Source organism: Sciurus vulgaris (assembly GCF_902686455.1).
Source record: "Sciurus vulgaris genome assembly, chromosome: 4".
NCBI classification, from domain to species: Eukaryota; Metazoa; Chordata; class Mammalia; order Rodentia; family Sciuridae; genus Sciurus; species Sciurus vulgaris.
The window spans coordinates 158,452,424-158,476,637 of record NC_136464.1 but is presented as its reverse complement, the minus strand read 5'-3'; the positions used below and the strand labels follow the sequence as shown (position 1 = coordinate 158,476,637).

Genomic DNA, 24,214 nt, shown 5'->3' with positions numbered 1-24,214 from the left:
CCTTTTTTGATCTCTTTTTTTTTTTTTTTTGCGGTGCTGGGGATTGAACCCAGGGCCTTGTGCTTGTGAGGTGAGCACTCTACCAGCTGAGCTATCACCCCAGCCCCATCTCATATTTTTAATTCTCAAAAATATAAGCAACCCAAAATGCAAAGTGGGATTTGGAGAAAAGCATGATATAGATTGAACTGTCTCAAAGAATTCTTCTTGGGTAGAACAGGATTGTGGGGATGAGGTTGATGAGAGTGTTAGAGAAAGAGATTTCTGTAAGTAATAGGAAACTGTGTGGCTCTGTGCTTTCTCCCTGTTCCTTCATTGCATTTATAAAGGCCAAATCTAACTTGACAGAAAAACAACTATTATAGTGTTTTTCAAAATAGTGGTGCTGTTACTATGCACACTTTTGTGTATAAACTTCTCTTTTGGATTTTCTTCTAAATAAAATTAGTAAGATAGTTTGGAAGCATTGTATACGTATACATCTAATGTATATGAGACACAGTGGCCCCCCCTCTTTCACTGTCTAAAGTTTCAGTTACCCACAGTCAACCACTGTCTGATAATATTAATGGAAATTTCCAGAAAGAATTTATAAGTTATAAATTGGCTTTCCAAGTAGTTTGATAAAGTCTCTTGCAGTCCTGCTCCATTCCATCTGGAACATGAATCATCCCTTGTTTAGTGTATCCACACTTTATACGCTACCCACCCCGTGGCAGTTGAGATAGAAAGTTCACATCCATGTAACTTTTATTGCAGGATATTGTTATAATTGTTCTATTTTATCCTTAATTACTGTATTATATATAAAGATGTGCCTAATTTGTAAACTAAACTTTTATCATAGGTATGTATGTATAGGAAAAAAACATAGTATTCATAGGGTTTATTACTGTAATCCGAGATGTCGGATATCCACTAAGAGCCTTGGAAAGTGCCCCCTGCAGGGGATCTCCTGTACTTTGAGGAACAGTTCCCTAAGATTTATTGTATCCAGTTCTTAGATGCTGGTAGATTTTATATACCTTCTTAAAGATTGGATAAAAAGGATGTGAGTCAATTTTCTGTGCTCCTGGCATTAAACATTGCACCAAAAATCATACTTTAAAGAAAAGGTACCAGCAGAGCTTCAGATTTGGAAATCTTGTTTTAAACAGTGCTCTTTTGATGTAAAGAGTTGTTCACTCGCTTTTTCACTATACCTTCCAGACAGTCCTGCAAACCAGTCATTCAAAACCACACTCTCACTGTCAGGTGTATTTTATTAAGTATTTAAATATTTTGAATAAAAATTTGTAAATCCTGCGGTTTTTATCCATTATGGTTGTTAAGGTGTCATCTTGAACATACCCTTTTTTTTATTCAGGTGGGGGTGGTTAATTGAGAGATGTCCATAGGGCATATTAAGGGGTTCCAGGAGGTATACTCTAAACTGAGTGGCATCGCCTGCCTTTGTTGTTGTCATTCGTTATGTAAATGCTTTTTAGAATGTATGCATTTATTAAGTGTTCATTTTTACATGTTGCCTTTTAATTTTCTGTATCCAATTTGCTGAGGGTTTTAAAACTAAACAAAGAAACCTTGCTTGATTTGCATGTGAGAGGCTCAGAGGGAGAACTTGTATTAGTCTCTGTGTGTAAAGTACATGGATGTTGTGCCACTGTAGCAGAGAAATGAAACCTTCAAGGTTGTTTAAAGGTAAGGAACAAATTAAGGACAGCATAAACAAACCCTATGTATTTTTAATTTACTTCCTGATTCTTCCTTATGTTTTGATTAGAGGTGAGGTTACCACCAGCTAGATGGCTCTCTTCAAGATCAAGCAGTTTTAAACGCCTCTGTCTGTAGAGTTTACTGCATTCTCAGGAAAATTGAGTTAGGAGCGACACTTAGACAACGGGGGGATGTCTATTAGCTGATAAGTGGAAATCATTAGAGAAAACCTTTTGGAGAAAGAGCACTTCATATATTTCTAGCACTTTAAGTTCTTTCATTTTGGGTTAACTTAGCATCTACTCTGAGTTTCCCCTCCAAGCCCGGTTTAAGAGCACCTGGTCACTTACCAGAGTTGATTCTTGAAGGTTTAAAGTGGGCCTCTATGTAGGTTCAGGTAGTCTGTACCTAAGCGTGGCACACCTGGTTGATAGAACACTGCTTTACCAGTGGCTCACTTCCAGAGGCATGCTCTGGGTGCCAAAGCAAACCAGCATTTTCCTGGAGGCGCTCCTGGTAAACATTTTCAGGGTGCGTTTGTTTGCTGCCTAGGTCTTTAGGTAATGACTTGCTTGGCAAATTCTGCATATGGCCACAAGGCTGTTTGAAAGCCAGTAGTTTCCAGCACAATGACACATTGTCTTTTAAGGGCTCTCTGCCCTTGTCATGGTTTCCAAGGGGCAGAGGCAAGGCTGTAGGTGATGTTTGTCCATGTTGTGCTCCATTTGGTTCCTTAAGGCAGCCTCAGAGGTCCCTTGACCCTGAAAGATTTATTAATTCAAGTGAACAAATATATTCTGTGCCATGTTATGTCATGGAAAAAGAGTGAAAAGATAAAATCCTTTTGACACTGACATCTGTTGTTAATTGCCTTATTTCTATAATAATATCTTAACACTTGTATCTCTTGCACGTCTAGGAAAACAAACGAGATTATACAAATAAAATGTAACAATTTTATTATTTAAGTATGTCATCACCATTTCACAGACTGGTTATTAAAACTACAGTTTAGAGGAGCATATGGTTTATAAGACCAATGACGAAAAAATAATGAAAATCATCAGCTTACATTTCTTCTTACTTTTGGGTTTTGAATTATATAGGTAGTATTACAGTATGATATTTTTAAATGTTAACTTTCCTTCAAGCTGGAAAAATTTTCTTGACTTGATATCTAAGTGATATTTTTTGCTTCTCATCATGTAACAGGGTGAATGGACTACACTGAGGAGATGGGCAGAATCCAGTAGGTTCCATTTAATGAGAGTAGATGCATGAGAATAGGGTAGCTAAGTGTAATCTAACTTCTTTCTAAGTAGCTATCTGTTGGCCAGTAGCCTAAAGACAGCCCTTCTTGAAGGCGGTGACGTAAACACACTCAGGAACTTCCTTGTACCTTCTAAAGCCAGTGGCGGTGGAGACGCTGGGTTTGACTTTCATTTGCATTTAATATATTTGCAATCAAGCTATAGGCCACACAAAGCAGAAAGGAAATTTTTATGAATATTAGAATAACTGTTAAAGAAAAAAATCAACTTTAAAGTCATTCATTCAGTTAACATTTGAAGGTTATTAATGGAACTATCAAACATGCCAACAATCTAGTGTATTTTTAAAATTAAATGCAGATTGCATTATTATATTTAAAGTACTTGATATTTGTATAGAATCCATAGGGGACAAGTGATCTATGAGATCTATCAGTATTGTGAAGATTATCCCTTGAAGTATCAAAATGTATTCCAGTGTAATAATTAGGAATAGAGTTCTTTCTAAACTGTTTTACTTTTCTTTATATGTGTCTAAAATATAAAATGGCATCATAATTTTAGCCATGTCTGAATGAATTTAGATTATCAAGAAATATATATTAATGAATCAAGATTCTGCAGTATGTGGCTATCTTCAGGGTGCTTGAAATGTGAAAACTTCTCTGTTTTTATACTGAAATACTCTTAGGCTGCTGTCCTTCATGAGTATTCAGTCTGCTTTTGTTGTTATCTGATTTTACTATGAGTGCTGGCATCAGTTGACAACTGTCTCTTATTCATATTATCAGTGTGCCTGACTTTAGAATCCCTCAGCCATCCATAATTTGTTGCTTGTGATCTAACATACTCTGAGGTTTGCGGGGACAAGGTTGTCAGAATTATGCTAAATGTAGGAGAAAATAGGGTCTAAGTGGCGATGGGTCAGATAAGGTAGAGGACATCAAAGAATTGTCAGTTAGGTTTTAGACGTATGAAATTTCTGCATTAAACTAATTATTTGAGGGTGACTCTTAAATGCATGCAAAGAAAAAACTCTTAAGTTACCACCATTTAGACATTGCAATTCATATTAAGGAAAGTACTAGAATAAATGTTACCTAATGTAGCAACACTGGAGTTTGATTGAATGACTTTGGGCAGTCTTAATTTTATTCCTTTTCGTTGCTTCTCAAGGTTACAGTGACATGGTCCTAATGAAATACTGTGTGGAAAGGGCCTGACAGTCTGAATCAAGTTCAGTGCCCCATACAGATGAGTTCATTCTTCTATTTTTCTTTTCCTTGCACTTCGTTTAAATGTTGTTTGGTAGTGGGTATCTGTAAAAAGAAAGAAAAAATAAAATGATAAAGACTTTTTTCCTGTGTCTGTGAGACTGTTTTAAGTAAAGCTCTATTAGTGGAATGAGTCATTGCTCAATAATAGCAAGACTGACCAAGTACACATTTTTAGTTGATTTTTGACTCCAACTTAGATGTGAAAAAGCAGACTGAACTCTTTCTCCTCCAAACACAGACACCTCCATAGGCTCAGGATCATCTTAGAATTGTTTTGGATCCATTCAGCATAAACAGACTCCACATCACCACCACAGCCCCCTCTTCAGAAAGGCATTCTAAGCCCCTACTGCGTGGGACGCAAGGGGACTGTGGGGCATCTGCGCTGGCACTTAGCCTGCCTGAACCACTCTAAGTGTTCGTTTTGGTAATGTGGACATTTTTTTCCCTTCCTATGAAATGTTTCAGTTCATCTATCAATTCTCCTTCTATGCTGCTTTGTAATTCCAACCTCCACTGCTAAAGAAAAACCTTCAATTTTCCAATTCAATCAAGAATAGACAATTACTTGGGTTTCCTCCTCTTCACAGCTGTTAGGGAAGAGCTAGATTTTCATTGACCCTTACAGAATTCTTCTGTCAGTAATAATGCCACTGAAAGATCAATTAGATCCACTTTAATTTTGTTTTTAAGTAACTTTGCATTTTCTTTCTCAGCCTCACGGGCCTGTGCCTGTTTTCATTTGAAGATGGCTCATCTAATGTGGGCTCCATTTGGCTCCTTCTTAGTGTCTTGTTCTTGTATTTTATTGTCAATTTAGGCTGTGTCTTTTAAAATAATATGACTCTAGATTTGAATCCAATCATTTTTCTCTACAAGTTATGTCAACAGATGTTCCATGGGTCATTTTCCTTAAGGGTGTTTGGTTTCTCGCTGACTCTTGGCTTCAAACAGGAATTCTCTGCTGTTGGTTTTGTCTGTACGAATATAAGCTGTCTAAAGCTGTTTGTGCTTGTGGCCAAGAGCCCCTAGTTCCCAACGCAGCAGTTTATCACCCACCGAGTGTTATCTTTGCCCTTGCCCTTACATTTCTCTGGGACAGGAACTCAACATCGGTCAGTTAGTTCTGTGGGCTAGCATGTGTATTCAGTATGCATGGACTGTTTATGACAAACTGTGGATCGGGCTCATGTTCCTGGAGTGCTTTGAGCAGCTTTACTAATCTGTCAGCATAGTATGTTCTTGTGGATAAATATAGACATACGGGCACTCTGAGACTTGTAGGTCACTGTCTTACTGTGCAGCTAAAAATTGTCCCATTGGTATGAACGGTCTGCCCTGGGCGGAAGACCTGTTTTAGTTTGTCTTCTACTGTAGGTATTTTGCACCTGGCTAAAAATATACCTTGCACCTAAAATATAAGAGCCCTACCTTGTGGCCGGGACATTTATGGTGGCAGTGAATAACGGTACCATGGAGGCCGTCATTATGCTATTTTGCTTTGGAACATAGTCTGTGTAGCCGTTCCAGACTGCTAGTTTGGGTTTCTTTTCAGGCTCATGGAGATTACAACAGCTTGTTGGAGACGATCCTGTGTGATCAGCTTGATAAAAGGGCTTGGTAGGTATGAAAGGCTTTTGTGGTGTGGAGTGGTGAATTGGTTATTAAGCGCGGAGTGCTTGCCCAAAGATTTCAGTGGATGGGGGGTAATGGGGGAATGTGCATCTGCATGTGGAGATTGACCTAGAATATCATTGCTCAGAGCCTGGGGTAGTGCCTTTAGGTCTTACATTTGGGATTGTAATATATCTGGGGTAAGCTTTAGTCCTTCTTGTTTCTGGGTCTACAAAGTGCTGGGATGTAATGGAATTTTTCTGTGCACTCAACTTTCACTAAAAGATTTGGTATGACTATGCTGGTAAATTGCTGATCTGTAAAAACAGCTAATGTGTATTTGGGAAATAGTTTATACTATCAAATTTAGTACCCCAGCAGAGATAGGGTTTACGCTTGATTTCTCCTAAATATTGATGTAAACATCCTCACTTGGTTGGTTGTAAACATGGCAATCAGCCTAAAGCAGTTTTTCCTTTGCTTTTGGCTTGACCTCCTTCAACATTTAAAAACAAAATGGTTTTCCTTTTTGTTGATGAATTAAAGAACAGGACTGTACGTGTTAGCCAGCGCTAAATGGGTCCAAACTGAATGTCTCCACTTTCCCTTCATCAGTCCTAGTAGTTACTTAGTCTACCATTTTCAGCAATATTGTACACCAGTTCCAAAAAATTAACAGAAGGAGTTCATTACATGCATCTTAGATATTGACTAACTTTCTATTTAAGGAAGGTAGGAAAAGTTAATTTGTAAATGGTAAAGACACAACATATCGTTCTAATGGAGGAGGAACATTTTGTTTATTAAAGAGGTGGAGGACTGAATTTCGTGTTCATTATTCCACTGCACTATCTTCAGTGGAAATACCAGATACTTACATGTGGTAGCATTCTGACCCTAGGAATAAAACCCCTGTTAGTCACTATTTTCTCTGTTTTGGTAGAGTATGCTTTAAGGAAAGATTCTCTTTTCTCAGTATTTTTTAAATGTATAACAAACATATGTGTTAAATCATAAAACTTACAGCTTTGGCTATTCAGAAAAAATGCTGCATCGTAGTAGGACTTGCGGGAAAAGCTTGTTATTTCTGTTGTGTGATGTCCCTTGGAGATGTTATTGACTGTTGTTGTGTTTTCGACTGAGCAAACCTCTCCCACGGTCTAACCAGCTTGATTCCTTTTCCACTCAGGGCCTTTCTCCTCATAATATTTAAACCACTTTTAGAAGGAATCAGTAACAACTGATCTGTTTCAGTGACTTGGTAGATCAACACCTTAAATGATAAACTTCTGTTAGGCATGTTGTCAGTGAAGTTTATGTAGTCATTATTTATTTCCATAACTATTTAAGAATTTAATAAAATCTAAATTTTTTATTATTAAAACAACTGGTATTTACATAATGAAGCCTATATTAACTTGAAGTTTATTAAATAAAACACAAACCAGACCATGAAAGATTTCACTCATTCAGTTCATTCATTGAACACATTTATGGAGCTTATATTTTATGCAAAACACTAGAAGCCCTCTGCATGCTATCAATGTTGGAAATGTTTTTAGTGTTATCATATGGTTATATACTGCGTATGTTTGTCACCTGTATTACATATATGTGTATGTATATTATTGTATAATTATGTATGTGTTTATGTTTTATACTGTATTATAATGCATGTCATACCTATGTATAGGTTTGTAATTGTATAGTATAAGGCATATTAAGTTTAAAAAGGCATACATAAGATTAGACTCTTTCAAGTCACACCTTACATAATATAATCCCACAGAGGATCCTGAAGGAGAATAGGTACAACTTTGGTTTTTAACTTTTATTTGTCAAATATGGTGTAGCTTCTAGATGCAGTGGTACACACCTGTAATCTCAACTTCTTGCGAAGCTGAGGCAGAAGGATACCAAATTCAAGGCCAGGCTTGGTGACTCAGTCAGACCCTGTCTTAAAATTTAAAAAATAAATAACTTAAAAGAAGGGCCAGAGATGTAGCTCAGAGTTAGAGCACTCATGGGTTCATTTCCCAGTACCGGAAAATAAGTAAGTAAGTATGTAAATGAGTGTGTGAGTGTGTATGTGTGTGTATGCACATGTGTGTGTTTATTTCAGCAGCAGCAGAAACGGTCTTGGTGGCAGGTTCCCACACACCCAGTCTATACAGTCTTCTGTGTCCCTATATGTTGGATTCCTGTGTAATGTACCCACCAACTCTGCTGCAGAAGCATCTCCTCTGAGATGCTCCACTTGCCCTAGATGCTTGACTTAAATATGGGTCTAATAAAATAGCTCAAGAAGCTATTTTGTCATTTCTGGAAGGCCCCACATAAGTCTGTGAAGAACTGTGGTCCCCCAGCCGTTAGAGCCTTTTTGCCCATGACACACAGTAGGAAACACATTTGGCTCTGAGACACAGAACATATACACCACACGTTTGCAGGCACAGAGACTGAAAACGAAAGCTTCGTGAAGCAGGGCTTCTCTCCTGTGCAGGATGCTGGCACTCTTTCCTCATGTTCTCTATTCTGTTTCATAAAAATCAAATTGAGCATCATGTATTAAATTGGTCCAAAGATTCAGTAATAGCCTACAGCCTGCACTTTGACAAATTCTTCTTTAAAGATTCCATAAACTGGGCATTTCCAGTACAGCATTAGTCGCATTCTTAGAATGACAGACTGTCATCCTTGATATAATATCCTATATGTATCAAGGGAATATTGGTGCTTCATGTGACAGAGGGTATTGCTTGGTTGCAGAAGTAGCTCTCCTCATAGTCCTGATGTGAACCATGGGCTGAATGTGGGATTTTCAAGCTGGAGACAGCCTATGACCTTCTGCTTCTTCGTGCTTCTTTACTTTTTCATGCAACAAATATTTGTTGAGTCCTAAGCCTCAAGCGTAGCTCTATGCCAGAAGGTGAGGATACGAGAAGAATGAAACAAACCCCTGGCCCTTGTGACACTTAAGTGTAGTTGTGGAGATGGACAGAAAACACATGTGCCCTCATGTCAAGAGGCATGCAGAACTCTGGATGGCAGTCAGGGCCATGCAGACCGTGAGCAGAGGGAAGTACCAAGGGACGGCTGGCCAGAGCAGCCTCTCATAAAACTAGAAGGACGTGAGCAGGTGAGCCACCACGGAGTTGCCTTTCCTCCTTGTGAAATTCCCACCACCCTCTCTTCTGCCGTGAAGCCTTCCCTAACTGCGTCTATCATCAGTTATTTCTAGGTTTCAGTGTCATGGTCGCCATCCCAAGGAATCCAGACCCCCTGTCCCACAGACTGTCTCTCTCACAGCGGACTGTGTAGACTTCCCAGTGTGCAGTTCTGTTTCCGTGTGTCTATTACCGAGCGCCTGTCTCCCCTGCACGCTGTGGACTCTGCTCTCCCAGCAGGTAACACAACACTTGCAGTCGAGTGGGCCCTGAGTGAATTTGTGATGACTGAATAGATGAACAAGTGAATGAATGAATGAATGCTCTCCTAAATTCACACGGGCTTCCACTGGCTATTCAACCTCACTGTTCTGTTCTTTGACCATTCAACCTATGGCAGCTTGTGACTGAATACATGAAGTTTTAAAAATGTTTCAAACTGTCTTATATTATTATTATCATTGTTATTATTATTTACATATTTATTTATTTTTGGTATCATAGATCGAACTCAGGGGCCCTCAACCACTGAGCTACGTCCCCAGCCCTCTTTTTGTGTTTTATTTAGACACAAGATATCACTGAGTTGCTTAGCACCTTGTCATTGCTGAGGCTGACTTTGAACTAGCAATCCTCCTGTCTCAGCCTCCCAAGCTGCTGGGATTATAGGCAGGCACCACTGCACCTGACCAAAATGTCTTTTAAAATCTACCTTTATAGTTTCCACAGAACTTTGCACACAGTGCCTTATACACACTAAGTCCTCAATGAAAATATGTTGTCCAATGCATAGATTAGCTGATCACAGTCATAATCTTTTGAGACAAAAATATTTCTGAAGGGACCCAACTGTATAGTAACACAAATGTGATGAAAGATGACTGTGTCAGTAATACCTGCCTGCACTTGAGCTCACTGCACGTTGTAAATACAATTTCTCCAGAATTCCGCAGCTCAGTCCAACAGTCAGCTGAGCCATGAAAATGTAGGACCCAAACCTTTCATGAATGATCTTGACCCCTCCAACCCATGTGATTAGATCTAGGTTACAACTGGTGTCCAATTTTTCTATATAATAATTATTTTTTTCAAATGGCAGTTCTAATGTAGCTTTTCTTCACTACTGCTATTACAGGAAAGACAACTTTTTGTAAATGAATCTTACCTTTTTTTAATTAATTGTTCTTTTTTGCATCCTGCCCAAGAAATCTCAGCCCAACCTTAAGGTCAAAAAGATATGGTCTTGTTTTCTTCTAAATGCATTATAATTTTAGCCTTCTCATTTGGGTCTATGATCTGGCCAATTTTTCAGTAAAACTTTGTATCAGTGAAAATGTTCTAATCTTGTATCCCCAGTGTATATAATGTTATTTATGAATTATGTAATTCACTTCTAACAGTAGCAAATGTTAATGAAGTTTAGTTTTTTTAAAAAATCATATAAGCATAGATATAAAACAGAAGTTCCAGTGGTTATCACGTGCACAGACTGGAGTGTAGCACCCCATTCTGGACACTGTCATCCTAAACCACCAAGTACTAACATTTGTGACAGACGCTGATGACATCAATGTCAGCAGAAGATCGGTGTAAACAAATATGGCAGGAGCTGACGAAGTGTGAGCAGGACCCTGTAAGCATGTCTGCTAATGGTGGAAGAAACCCTGAGTTCACTCTTCTGTCCCCTTACCTGACTTAGGGAGGTGTGATTTGGTAGAAGCAGAGACAAACTCATCTTTGGTTTCTGAGTTAGGGACAGGACTTTTGTTTTATTTATATTTTTATTATACACAGTAGTGGGAGTCATGATGCCGTGTTCGTACATGCACCTAACATAATTCGATCAATCTCGTTCTCCAGGGCCTTCCTTTTAGTCCCTCCGCCTGATCTACTTGCTCGAATCTGCTCATCTCCCTTCTATCATAATTTTTAAAATTAATACATTATAATTATATATATATAATTATAATGAAGGATTCATCTTGGTAGATTTATACATGTACATAGTGTTTTATTATGAAATATTTGAAGCACAAGAGAAAAATATAGTCTATCCAACAGTTGTCGAGATTTAGTCACATTTGGTTTATACCTTTTTTTCTCTCTGCTGAAGTATTTTGGATCAAATGTAACATCATTTCACTGAATCCCCTGTGATCAGTATGCATTCTAGAAAATATTTTTTCTTACCTCCCCACAATGCTATTATAGCAGTAACAAAGTTGCTCATTATGCACTGGTATCATCAGTACACATTCAAACTTTTTCATTCTCATAAAATGTCTTCTAACATCTAGTTTCCTTGAACCAGGAGTCAAACAAGGCCCACACGTTACATCTGAGTGTGGTCTCCTGAACTTCCTTTAATCCCTCTCCCTTTTTATCTTTTCCATTGATTTATAAAAATCAGTGCCATTCTCTTATAGAATGAGTTTAATTCTGGACTCTCTTCCTCTTGTGGTGACGTTCAACTTGTTCTTGGGTCCCCATGGATTCTTGTGAGTGGGTGTCAGCTCTAATGTTTTGAAAGCTTGATTAATATGGACACAGGGTGCAATACGTAGACCCCTCCCTTCTCTAATGCCAAAGTCATTCCCGTTCTGTTCCTGGGAGATCGAAAGCCTTCCTGTGCTTCGCAGGTGCACATGGCCAACAGTTTTCAGTGTTTGAGCACAAGGACTCTACCAATATCCTGCCACCAGGTAGGGAGTTTTGAGAAAGCTTCTTTTGTCAGTAATCTAAAACAGCTTCTTAAATATCATTATAGTATCACATCAGGAAATAAGTCTTGCATGTTTTCTTTGTTGGACAAAGTTGATGAGAGAGAATTTCACGTCCGTTTGTATGAGACGTAGGATCTTTTTTCAGTTCCAGCAGGCACCTTCCATGTCCCCCTTTTCCTTATTCTTCTCTCTCTCTCTTTTTTTTTTTTTTTTTTTTTTTTTTTTTGATGCTGGGGATTTGAACCCAGGGCCTTGTGCTTGCAAGGCAAGCACTCTACCAACTGAGCTATCTCCCCAGCCCTTCCTTATTCTTCTCATGGTAGGTGCAGCCATCTTTTAATTTATGTAGTCCCTCCAACAAACCCTTTTTTACACCATCTTACACAGCAACATCAGACCATCATTCTTCCTAGAAAGACTCTGCCCTCCAAATACACCACACTCATTGGCTTGCCGTTTAAAACCTTCATTCTAAGACAAAATGAAAACCTACATTTCTTAGGACTTAAGGGCTTAAGTTTTTTGCATATCCCTTTGTGTTATTATCTCATCCACACTACTACTGTATTGTGGTTAGCTGAGTTCTCAATTAATATTAAGTAAGCACCGTTATCTAGTTAACCGTGCCAGGTGCTGTACCAAGTGGTTGCAATAAAGACAAGACATAGTCCTGTTCATAAGGACACCCCAGTTCTTTGGTGAAGACAGTCTGAGCGTGTGTGCTAAAATGGAGAAGTGGGTGAGGAGGTGGTCGGAAGAAGGGGTGGGACAGACTTAGATGCCATCCTGTACCTGCTCTTCCCTCTGTCTCGGCTGCCCCTTTCCCATCTCCATCCAACCGCATCTACCTGTCCTTTAGGACCTGGGTCAGCTGCTACCAATTCCACAGTGACTGTCTGTTCACTGGCCAGAACAGAGAGAGCCTAACCACAGGGATTGAGAGATGCAGGTGCACCTACCTGATAGATTTTTAAAAATGTTTAATGTTAAAATGAGTCTTGAGTTTATAGCCAAGAATAGATACAGCCTGCAGTCGAGGGGGGTTTCTAGTCTTAAGAGGTAAGTAGAACCAGAGAAGAAGTGGAGGTAAAACTGGAAAGGTTGAGATATTTGTAAGGCTTTTCTCCATAAAGAGGATAAGTGACAACCTCACTAAGGCACATTAATTCAAGGGAAGGAGAGTGCTCGTTACTACGTGTTCAAATTGTGGAAGTTTAGAGAAAGCGACACATTTTCAGCGCCTGTTTTTATATAGTCAGGGAGCATTAGAGCTAAAAAGCATAAAGTGGCCCAGCCTCCCCAAGAATACCAGGTAAGTATGACATAAAGAATCCCAAGAAAGAATACCAGGTAAGGACCTGCAGCATTGGCTCCTCGTTCAATGCTCTTATTCATTAACTTCATTACTGAACAAAGCATATCAGTTTTGTTAGAGGCAAATGAAATTGAAGACAATTATATTAATCGGGTTAAAACTCCTCCTTTGCTTTCCTGTTTGTTTATATCTGGTGTCAGTGTGAGAGCACTCGCATTGCCAGGATCTGGTTAGAGATGCAGACTCTCCAGGCCCATCCAAGCCCTGATCCTGAACCAGGGACCCACCTTCCAGGCAAATTCAGTGTGCTGAAGATTCTGAGCACCAGCGAGTCTCATAGGAAGTCAGCAAACTCTTTTAGAAGTTAACATCCCAAAATTCAAGGACTTTTTCAACAATATTCATAAATTCTGAGTTCCTGGAATCTCTCAAGTTAATGAGATCTAGCTGCATAAAATAAGCAAGTACAGAAGAAAATATAAAGAAGAAAATGAGAGACAAACAGGGGAGGAGGGCCAGTGAGGGACACATGAATGAGAGCAACTTGTCAGTTCTCTTGGGGAGAAAAAGGAAGTTGAAATTCAGGATTATCCTGTCTCTAGCAGGTTATCCGATCTCCTTTTCGTGAGAAAGGACCTTGAAATGTCAATGTAACTTCATCTTCCTTTGCTTACAGATCTTGGCAGACATTCTTTGAGGCTCTGATGACAGTACCTACTTTGAAAATCGAGGGAAAGTCCATGTAATTGCATCTTAGCCGATGACAGACACTTAGAAAAGAAATCATTGAAGTGTTACTGTCATTTCTCTAAGATAAAATACTGGAAGGCGAAGGAAGGGAGAAAAGAAAACAGGACAGAGACTTGATGCTAACTTGGTCTTTATTGAACTGCTTAATTCTCTTCAGTTCTTGGGGAGACCAAAGACAGCAGTGGTTTTGAGAGAGATGAAAGTAAACAAGAACTGGGCCTTCCAGTGCACCGCTTCTGGCGCAGACAGCAGGCACACACAGGTTCTCTCTCAGAGCACCTAGGAAAGAACAGTATGTGTCAGTCAGATTCCAAGTGCTTTTCTGGATTCTCCATGTTTGGTTCTTCTTTGTACAGTAGTCTTTACCAAAGCCCTGGAATTGCTAAAATGTGCCCTTTGGTTTTGTTTTGGTTTCTTTGTTTGGTAGTACCGGACTAAACCCAGGGTCATTGTACCACTGAGCTATATCCTCAGCCCTTTTTTATTTTGAGGCAGGGTCTCATTAAGTTGGAGACACTGGCCTTGAACTTGGAATCTTCCTGCCTCAGCCTCCCAGTTGCTGGGTTTATAAGCAGGCACCACCATACCTGGATAAAAGATGCATTTTATTTTATTTTAAAATTTTTATTATTGTTGTTATTTTAAAGGCACATTTTAATTGAAGAGGTCAGACAGCTTGGTAGATAGGAACTCCATGGCCTAAAGATATGCTCATCTTTCTAGAAAAATCTCTAGCCATGCCGGAGATGGAAACCAGGGCCTCACGCATGTCATGCAAGCACTCTTACCCTGAGCTACACTCCCTGCCCACCACACTTAAGACATTTTATCATTCTCTGAAGTCGCAAAAGTAGCTTATGCCAGAGTAAATTCTGAGATCAAAGGGTCTTATTTTATTCAATCTTCATCATAAGCAGCTGAGGAGAAAAAATCAAGGTGGAAATCTTGCCTGATGCCATTACACCAGTGAATGACAAATGGGTAAAGAAAATGTGTTAGATGTATGCAATGGAATATTATTCAGCCTTTAAAAAGAAGGAAATTGCAATTTGCAGGAACATGAATGAACCCTGAAGGCGTTATACTCAGAGAAATAAACCAGCCACAGAAGGATAAATATTGCATGATTCCACTTAAAAGTCACCTAAACCAGGCAAATCATAGAACCGAAGAACAGAATGGTGCTTGACAGTACTGGGCATGAACCCAGGGGGGTTCTACCACTGAGCTATATCCTTGTTAGTTAAGCAAGATGAATAAGCCCTGATAATCTATAGTACAACATTTTGCTAGTAGTCAATGATCATGAATTTTATACCTAAAATCAGAGAGCAGATCTCATATTAAGTGATCTTATCATAACAAAATAAAGATTGTTTTAAATACATTAAAAAAAAAGATTTGAGTAATGTGGAATGCACAAGCTACATTGTCATGCAGACACAGACTGGGATCCTGAGTTGACTGCTTTGTGACCTTGGGAAAGTCATTTAACCTCTCTGAACCTGCATGACCTCATCTTTAAAAAAGCAGATTATTTGGATATAGCAAATTATGATCTTATTAAATATTAAAGATACCAGTTTTTCTTGAGATGTCTTGTGGACCCCAATATTACACAATTTGAGAACCATAGGAGAACTAAGTAGTCTAACAGAGAAAGGAGGAATGTATTTAATCCATAAAAACAGATTTACATTTCACATTATCAGAATTTCATGGAAATTAATTAAAGCAGAACTTAATGTGCCTTTGGATATATTTTTCTTCTAAGGAAAAATTATTTCTGGCTATTTTTTTTTTTTTTTTTTACCTGATACTATTCTTTCCTGGGCCTACTTTGGATAATAGAAAATTATTTACAGGTCATCTGTGACTTTGTTAAGCAACCTTTTTCTGATGTTCAAACTAACTGTTTCTTCGTATCCCAACATTTTCCACTTCTTAATGACTCTTCAGAGGAAAATAACTCTTCCTATCATATGTGGAGGCTTTTCTTTTTACCCTAATTGACTTCACGTGACTTTGTAGGTGTCTGGTTATTTTGAGTATTTGCAGGACCTTTTAACATGCCATTTCTTAAACACCCTCATAAATACATTAGTGGACAATATATTATCATTGTATACACAGTGTGACATGTTCTCACGGGAGCTGAGTCATCCTTAGTTTATTATGTTTTATGAAATGTTCTGTAATGCCAGTAAATAAAATAAGTCTTACAGGAAAAGAGGGATTGGGGGAGGGGGGGGACAGTGTGGTTCCAGGGAAAGATCTCAGTTCTTAATAACTAACAGGGTTCACCGTCCACACCTGCAAATGAACAAGGTACTGAGAAATGCAGAAAGAATGATTTATATCCAACTGTGAGCAAAGAAATCTGGTAAATTTACTACTTTGTTGAGAGGTAATTTTACATTGTTCTCTGGAAAGAAAATTTGTTGCGTCAGACCACCATTTCTCAGAAGAAGACCTACCACATACCCTGTTGGGGGCATTTTTAAAAATTAAATAAAAAAAAAAAAGGAAACCATCTTCTGTTCCAAATGTTCAGGGTCAGATTCCATTAATGGGAGCATCAGAGACAGCATTGGGTGTTTTGAACAACTGGGTGTGTGCTTATCTGTCTTTACAAACTGGTGACAAGCAGCTAAAAGTCCCTCTTTTTTAAGGCACATACTTGGTGAAGGAGATGCAGAAGCCTGTGTCTGTTGGGCATTTTGATTCATGCCCCAAACGGGCTGGCTGAAATTTGCATCTCCACCCACACCGGCACACAGATGAGGGTCAGGCCAAAGGGGTGGATCAGAAGAGCAGATCCTGCACCAGCCCAATGGGTCCTGATTTTCTTCTTTGAGCCCAAGAATACTTTGAGCTTCCATTCCCTTTGCAGCAACCCCGATCACAGCATCTGAAAGCCCTTGAGCAGGTATAGAAGAGCAGGCTCCTCTAGCCACTCGTTCTGTTTAATTTTTCTTTTAGAACTTTTTGCAGTCTGACATAGTGTGTGTCTTGTGTATTTATGTGTGTGTGTGTGTGTGTGTGTGTGTGTGTGTGTGTGCGCGCGCGCGTGCATACACCGAAAACCGCTGATCACCACCCTGCCTCTGGACAGTGTAACCATCAGCTCTATTTACCACCATTTTTCCAGCACCTAGAACAGTGCCTGATACCTTGGTACCCACTAAGTAAATAGTGTTGGAAATGAGTGAGTGAAAAGAGTGATAACCTCTAGTGAGAGATTTAACTACTTTTCTGAAAATCTGACCGTGAAAACCAGTTGCTTTCCTGTCATATCCACTGCCCCCATTAGCCTCCGGGGCTCTTATAGGATGCTGCTCTGCGTGACATCCTTTCTGTCCAGCATCATAATGAAAATGTAGCTGTACTACAAATTATGGAGGGGAGTTTGTATTGGTGCTGAGGTTAGGTGGTTAGACATTGCTGAAAATGTGGGTAACTAAGGGAAATTGTACTAGGGACCTGAGAGTAGGCAGCCTGCAAATGAAGCTATCAATCACTGAAATTGGGGTGGGGGGAGTTGTTCAGAGGCATCACCTGTGGCCAGAAATAGATCTAATAAACAGGAAATGGATGGGGCCTAATACAGACTTCATATAGATAAAGGAGTGGATGGAAAATGTGGAGACCTGGTGAAAGAGGGAAAACATCCAAAATAATTCAGAAAAAGACAAGCAGGAACAGAATTTGGTGTAAAAATAATAAAAGAACATTGAAAATGAAGAACATTAACAAAACCCATGGAAGACAAAAGAATGCAATGGAGAAAAAGTAGAATATGTTTAATCCAAGATTAACATGTCAACAAGAAAACAGAGAAAGGAAATTTCAAAAGGGGTCCATAATTAGAGACCTAATTAATATGTGAAAATTGTGTTTTTCCTTTCCACCCACCTCAGCCCCATCCCAGGAACACTGCCTGGGAACATTAATTTCTAGGCAGCTTGAGCTGTTAGGCAAAAATAGAAAAATGGAATGAAGAAGGAAAAGAGGATGAAGTGAGATGGAGTCGAAGCTAAAAATCCATCACATGGATTCTTCTGAGCTGTACGCTTAAAAATGGTTAAGATGATGAATTTTGGTATATGTACATTAGCCTACTTAAACAGAAATAAAGTAAGATTTTAAAAAGTCACATGTGCAATAAATTTAAGTGGGAGAGGTTTTTAAAACAACAAGTTAAAAATTGTTCCTTCAACAAAGTTTTAGAAGGAGAAGGTGTGACACAGACAACCTGCCAGGACATTTTCATTGTGAGGGATCCACATTTCAAGAGACCCCGTGATAGAGAAAACTGACCCTGTCCTCTTGGAACAGCAGGGTGGCTGTGGAAGCCAAAGACCCAGGAATGACAGGGCCTAGCCGCAGCCAGGCGGAGGAGGGAATATTGACAAGGACCCTGAAGGCTGGGAGGATTTGCTTGCCAACGTGGGTCGAAAGGAAGGAGAGCAGCCCAGGTAGAGAGGAGTAGATTCCAACAGTCACTGCCTGCACTTCCAAAGCTCAAAAGTGGAGCTGAAGTGTAGCTGTTCCTGTGTTCATGTTTTTTATTTTGTTCTTTCAATCAAAAATAAGTTTGAGTTAAAATTCAGACCTAGGAAGAAATTGGTTGAATTCTTGAGAGCTGGACTCCTGGGGGCAGCAAGTTTATACCTTTTGTACTTTTATCTTCCCCCACCTTAGCTTTACCTGTCTGTACAGGGAGCGGAGTCGTCATCCTCATGAATATTAATCATGGCAGTGAGCCTGATGACGCGAGCAGCCATCCAAACCCGTGGAGCTGTCAAGTTCAGGCAGCTTCCTTTTTAGGTTCTGGTGACTTTCTGGGTTATGACATTTCCATTTCATCTTTTCCTTCTTGGGTTGCTTGAGTTTTTACATGTAGAAAGTTACACTCTTCCCTTATTATTTTGTTTCCAGACTATTGTGACCTTAGAAGCAAGACAAACGATTATAATTTGAGATGCTAAAGGAGGGTCTAATGATTTTCTTTTTCTAATGGTAAAGTTTAGATGAGGGTGGATTTTGTGGCTCAGTTTTGATGATTAGGAAACATGAATTTCCTAGTTCTCAAATATATTGTCACCAAATAACTAAGTTATTGACAGGTGCCATGTCATGTTTACTTTTGAAAATTATGCTAAGGGTAGGATTTATAAGGAATTAATTATGGAGAAATGAAGAGGGATTACTGAAACTTGGGAGTGGATCCAGTTCAAGGACTCTCACCCCATCAAACTTTCACTGTGTCTCCATCTGTCCAAGCTGATCTGTGTGGGACTCAGAGGGACGGGTGCCGTCACTGTGATTCTTCTGTGCCTGACCCAGGACTCAGCTGCACTGGGATAGCTCCAGCTCACTCAGGCTGCGCACACATACTTTTGTACTCACAAAGACATCTGACTTTGAAATACAGGTGGATAACGTTTTTGATGATAGCAGTGAATTGGTAATTTGGCCTTTTATATGGAAGATTTATCTGAGACGTACTCTGGTGTCTGAATTTCAGCTATCTGGTTCAAAATACAGCTTTTCAGGAGGACTGCCAGAGGTCATTGTCATGAAAATCCTCACTGTAGTTATGACTTTTTGTCCCAGGAGTCTTGTAATTATGGATCTGGTCTCCCAATTGTATTTTATATCAACTCAATTATTGCTGCCATCTAGAAGTGGTTTCAACTCTGGAAAACCAAAGATAATAAGAAGTTGTACTCTAAATAGGCATTTTAGGTTTATGTTCCAGTCTCCAGTTCTGTGGCAGGATGCCCGGCATACATTAGGAAGATAGCTTATGGGGCTATGATATACCTCTGTAATTTGGAGTTGGAGAGGCATCCTGCTTCCACAGGGTTCCTGCACTGAGAGTGGGAGGTAAGGGAGAAGAGGGGACAGTATTTTGTTTTTGTCACCTGACTTTACATAGGACCCTTTAGAATAAATAGTATCTTTCAATAAGCTGCTTATGATACCTTTAATTAATGGCTCTTACATCACAAATACTATGCCCTATTCTTTAGAGACGGTGACATTACTGATTCTCCTAATGTGCCTTCGTATGAATCACTCTTAGACATATACAAATAAAGTAAGAAGCTATGTTTAGTTAGTGATTTAAGATTTATTGAGAATTATCCATGCAAGGAACTCTGTATAGTAAATTCTCTGTGTCCACTGGTTCCACATCTGTGCACTCAGTCAAATTTGGATTAAAAATATTGCATCTGTACTGAGCATGTACAGCCTTCTGTTTCTTGTCATTGTGCCATGCAGGTTTACATAGCATTTACATTGTACCAGGCGTTTTAAGTCACCTCGAGTTGATTTAAAGCAAATGAGAGAATGTGCATAGGTTTTATACAAATACTGCGTGTTTTACATAAGGGAATTGGGCTTCCTTGGATCTTGGTGTCACCAGCTCATCCTGGATCCAATCCCCCATGGATACTGAAAGCCAGCATATTACATCTAGCAAGCAGTCTTGTTAGGGATACAGCTAAAAAGATTACATGGATCAATTTTAGGGCTGATTCTAGACAAAACCACTTGACCTATTGGTAAAAGACGAGGAAGATTAGTGGACAGAGAAGGGACAGTAGCAGGAGGAGAGAAAGAAGAAAGGTGTGCCTAAGAATAGTGTGCTTGTGGGACAGTCAGGGTGTTGATGGGACTTTGATGCAGGAAGGCAAACTATTAAAGACCTTAAGGCCAGGCCAGTGTGTTTGAGGCTTGATGGAGATAACTGGAAGCTAATGAAAGTTGTAAGCAGATGAAAGTTATGATGAAGCCATGTAAGAGAAAGACTGCTTTGGTATAGAAAACAGATGGAACAAAGTCAGTTTCTGTTATAAGCTCACCATAGATTTTCAAGGGCTGAGACTAGGACATGGCTAAAGGGAATGGGGAAGATGAAAAGAAATACTATACAACACCTTTTATTTTATTGTTTTAAGTTGACAAGCCATATTCTTATGGCACAGTGGTAGTTGAGATCTGGGAAGAACTCCTGAGATTTAAGGGATTCCAAACAGGAAAAATGAATTAGAGCAGACAGGTAGGAAAGATGAGGGAGAATCGTCAAGGTACAATGGGAGATATACTTGTAATTCAATCAATAAAACACTTCTATGTCTTCCTCAGAATTGGGCTTTGGATAGAAAGCAAGAAAACACTTGAATTCATTTGCAGTTGTGAATATTTAGCTTTCATGGAGAATCTTGTTCCTCCTTTATTATCAATGACACCACCATTCTCTTGGTAACTAAACCAAGTCCAAACTGGAAATTCACTTTTTTCATGACTCTTTTCCTTAATCTCTGTACCCAGTCACACAATACTTTATTTTATTTATTTATTTTTATGTGTGCTGAGGATTGAACCCAGTGCCTCAGACATGCTAGGGCTCACACATGCTCTACCACTGAGTACATTTGCAGCCCCTGTATGCTGCCTTTGAAAGTCTGCTTCATCATTAGCCTGTCCTCAGCATTCCATATGTCTCTGTTCTAAGCTCATTTGTTCTTACATTTCTTTCATTGGGTATTGATACCTAACTACATCAAAAGTATTTGGCTGGTGGATACTAGAATTTAACATGTCAAAGCACCATGAAAAGCAGAGACATGAAATCTGCATTTATGAACAAAACATTTTTTTTTTTACTAACTAATTAAAACAGTTAACTATGTTGCATTATGAACAGAGGCTGCACACTGGGAGCCCTGATAGCTGCCCCTGTTCAAGATCCGATCCAAGTAGGGAAATTATGCATTTTATGAAGGACAAGTGATGGCGTTGTGGCTCAGTGGCAGAGTGCTAACCTGGCATCCTGCAGGCCTAGCACTATTAAAAAAATAAATTCATATGTATATGAAAACAGACATGCATATATATTATAATATGTATATATGACAAAAGATAGATATCTGTTTTACACACACACACACACACACACACAAAGCAGGGTATTCCAACTTGAGCGAAGGGTAGTGGGTGTGAAAATTTTAGGGTAGTGGGTGTGAAAATTTTAATCCCCCCTTTGGATGGCATGAATGGAACTGCCTGAGCCCTCCTAAAGGTACATCCCCTTGAGAGCAAGAGCAACTGGGCTTTTGAAAACTGTTTTCTGGAGGCTTCTGGAAGCCATGACCCCAAAGTCTTTTCAATTATTCTGCTAAAACACAGAAGACAAGAGAGCTCCTACCATTAGAAAAACTTGGACACGAAATCACTTTTTCTCCCATATAAATTTTCTTGGTCCTTTTGCCTGACTTCTAAAAAAAGAAGTCAAAACATCTTACATATTGTAGAATGTATGAGCTGTATCAGGGTGGTAACCAAAAGAATTTTGAGATTGTCAAATCGGGTATAATGCAAACATACTATCACAAAATAAATTCTATCACCATTTCTAAATAATAATGCCAAGTTATAATATTAAGCGCTACATTCTTGATATGATTCATATCCTTATTTTTATGATTTTACAGATCTCACCTGAATATGTATGATGTTATTTTCAGCCAGTAAGCACATCCTTTCTGTTTTTCAGCTTCTCCAGTTGGCAACGGTTACATCAAGCCTCCCGTTCCACCTGCTTCAGGCACACACAGGGAGAAAGGGCCGCCAACCATGTTACCCATCAGTGTGGATCCCGACAGCAAACCGGGAGAATATGTCCTCAAGAGCTTGTTTGTCAACTTCACCACTCAGGCCGAGCGCAAAATACGCATCATTATGGCAGAGCCACTGGTGAGTCTGTGCCATACAACCTACCTCTTCTAAAGCTCATCTGTTCCCTGAATGTAGTCAGTCCTCCATATTGGTGGGTTCCACATCCAGGATTTCACCAAACGTAGATCAGAGGTCTTGGGGGAACAGTTGCATCTGTACTGAGCATTGCTTAATATTGTTTTGGTCATTATCGATACAGTTTAACTATTAATTACATATCATTTACATTATATTAGATATTACAAGTCATCTGGAGATGATTTAAAGTATATAGAATGATGTATGTCCAGATTATATGCAAATACTACATCATTTTATATAAGGGATTTGAACATCTGTAGATTTTTATATCCAAAGGATATCCTGGAAGCAGTCCCTCACAGATCTGAAAGGATGACTGTTTACCAGATTCTGCCATTCAAGTAAAGAATGGATTTGTATTTCCTTACTTTACAATTTTTTTTTCTTTTTTTTTTGGTGCTAGGGATCGAACCCAGGGCCTTGTACTTACAAGGCAAGCACTCTACCGGCTGAGCTATCTCCCCAGCCCCAAAATGTTTTTTTTTCTTTTAATATCATAGGTAATTTTCAAAAAATAATAGTTAGATTTCTTGATTTAACCCATGTGGTTCTATTGTCCCAGATGTGGAACGTCTATAAAAACTTAAATTGAGCAACAAATATACCACATACGATCACTTTGAAATAAACATTATATTTTAAAAGTTCTATTCTTTTGAGAAAAATAATAGGTGAGTGATCAGAGCATTGGAAAAATTTGGGAAAATTGGAAATTATGATTACCAACCTATTTTAATGCACCTGTGTTAATTTTGTTGAAACACTCACTAAACTGGAAACTTTGGAACTTCATGGGCTGAAGGGAAAAATTTGAGTGTAGTGAATTTTTAAAATAATCTCCAGCAAATACAATTCAGTAGCACACTTCTCTGCTGCAATCAGAGCTAATAAACATAATCTAAGAAGAGGTATTAATTGTAGAATATTGTGTTCAGAGCCTCTGTTTATACTTAAGGCAAAAATTTTCCCTGTATTTTTATTTAAAATAAATGAAGAAAAAAATATCATTGTTCTTCAAGTGGCTGTCTGGACTTCCAGTTTGAGAACGTAAGGTTCTCAGTTCTGTATTGTCAGAGTTCATGTTTTGGCAAGTAGTTGAGAAACCCCTCTTCAGTTTCTGAAAGTTGGAAGACAGGAAATTCTTGACTCATTTACCTTTAGGTTTCTTATTAGACAGATGATGGATGTCCTTGGGCTTAGTGTCTTTGCAGATGCTACTGTTGGAAAATAAGGCCTGGGTCAGCCTTATGTTAATTGCTTTAACAGGGCTCTAAGGACTGCAGAATCATGAAAGGACAGTCAGGAAGGAAGAAAGTGCAATTGGTAGATTCAGATTACTTGTTTTCTGACCTTGGCGGGGCCACACACAATAAGAGAGAAGGAAAGGAATTCCGAGTGACGCAGCTGTTCTGTGAACACAGCTTTGTCCCTCCTGTGGGGATACTGGAGCAATGAGAAGATAATCTGAGTTTGTTCTGCAGAATCATAGCTTAAAATGATCAAGCACCATCTCTGAAAATAGGTAATAGATGATGCACAACATCAGTCGTTA

General features: G+C 39.0%; 1 protein-coding gene across 1 annotated transcript in view; it reads left to right on the top strand.

Annotated features, from left to right (window-relative positions):
* The window catches only part of FRY (FRY microtubule binding protein), a 274,897-nt gene that overhangs the window by 28,498 nt on the left and 222,185 nt on the right, over nt 1-24,214 (top strand). The window contains 1 exon segment of the mRNA XM_079137248.1: nt 22,400-22,599. Coding sequence (XP_078993374.1) covers nt 22,400-22,599 — 200 coding nt within the window.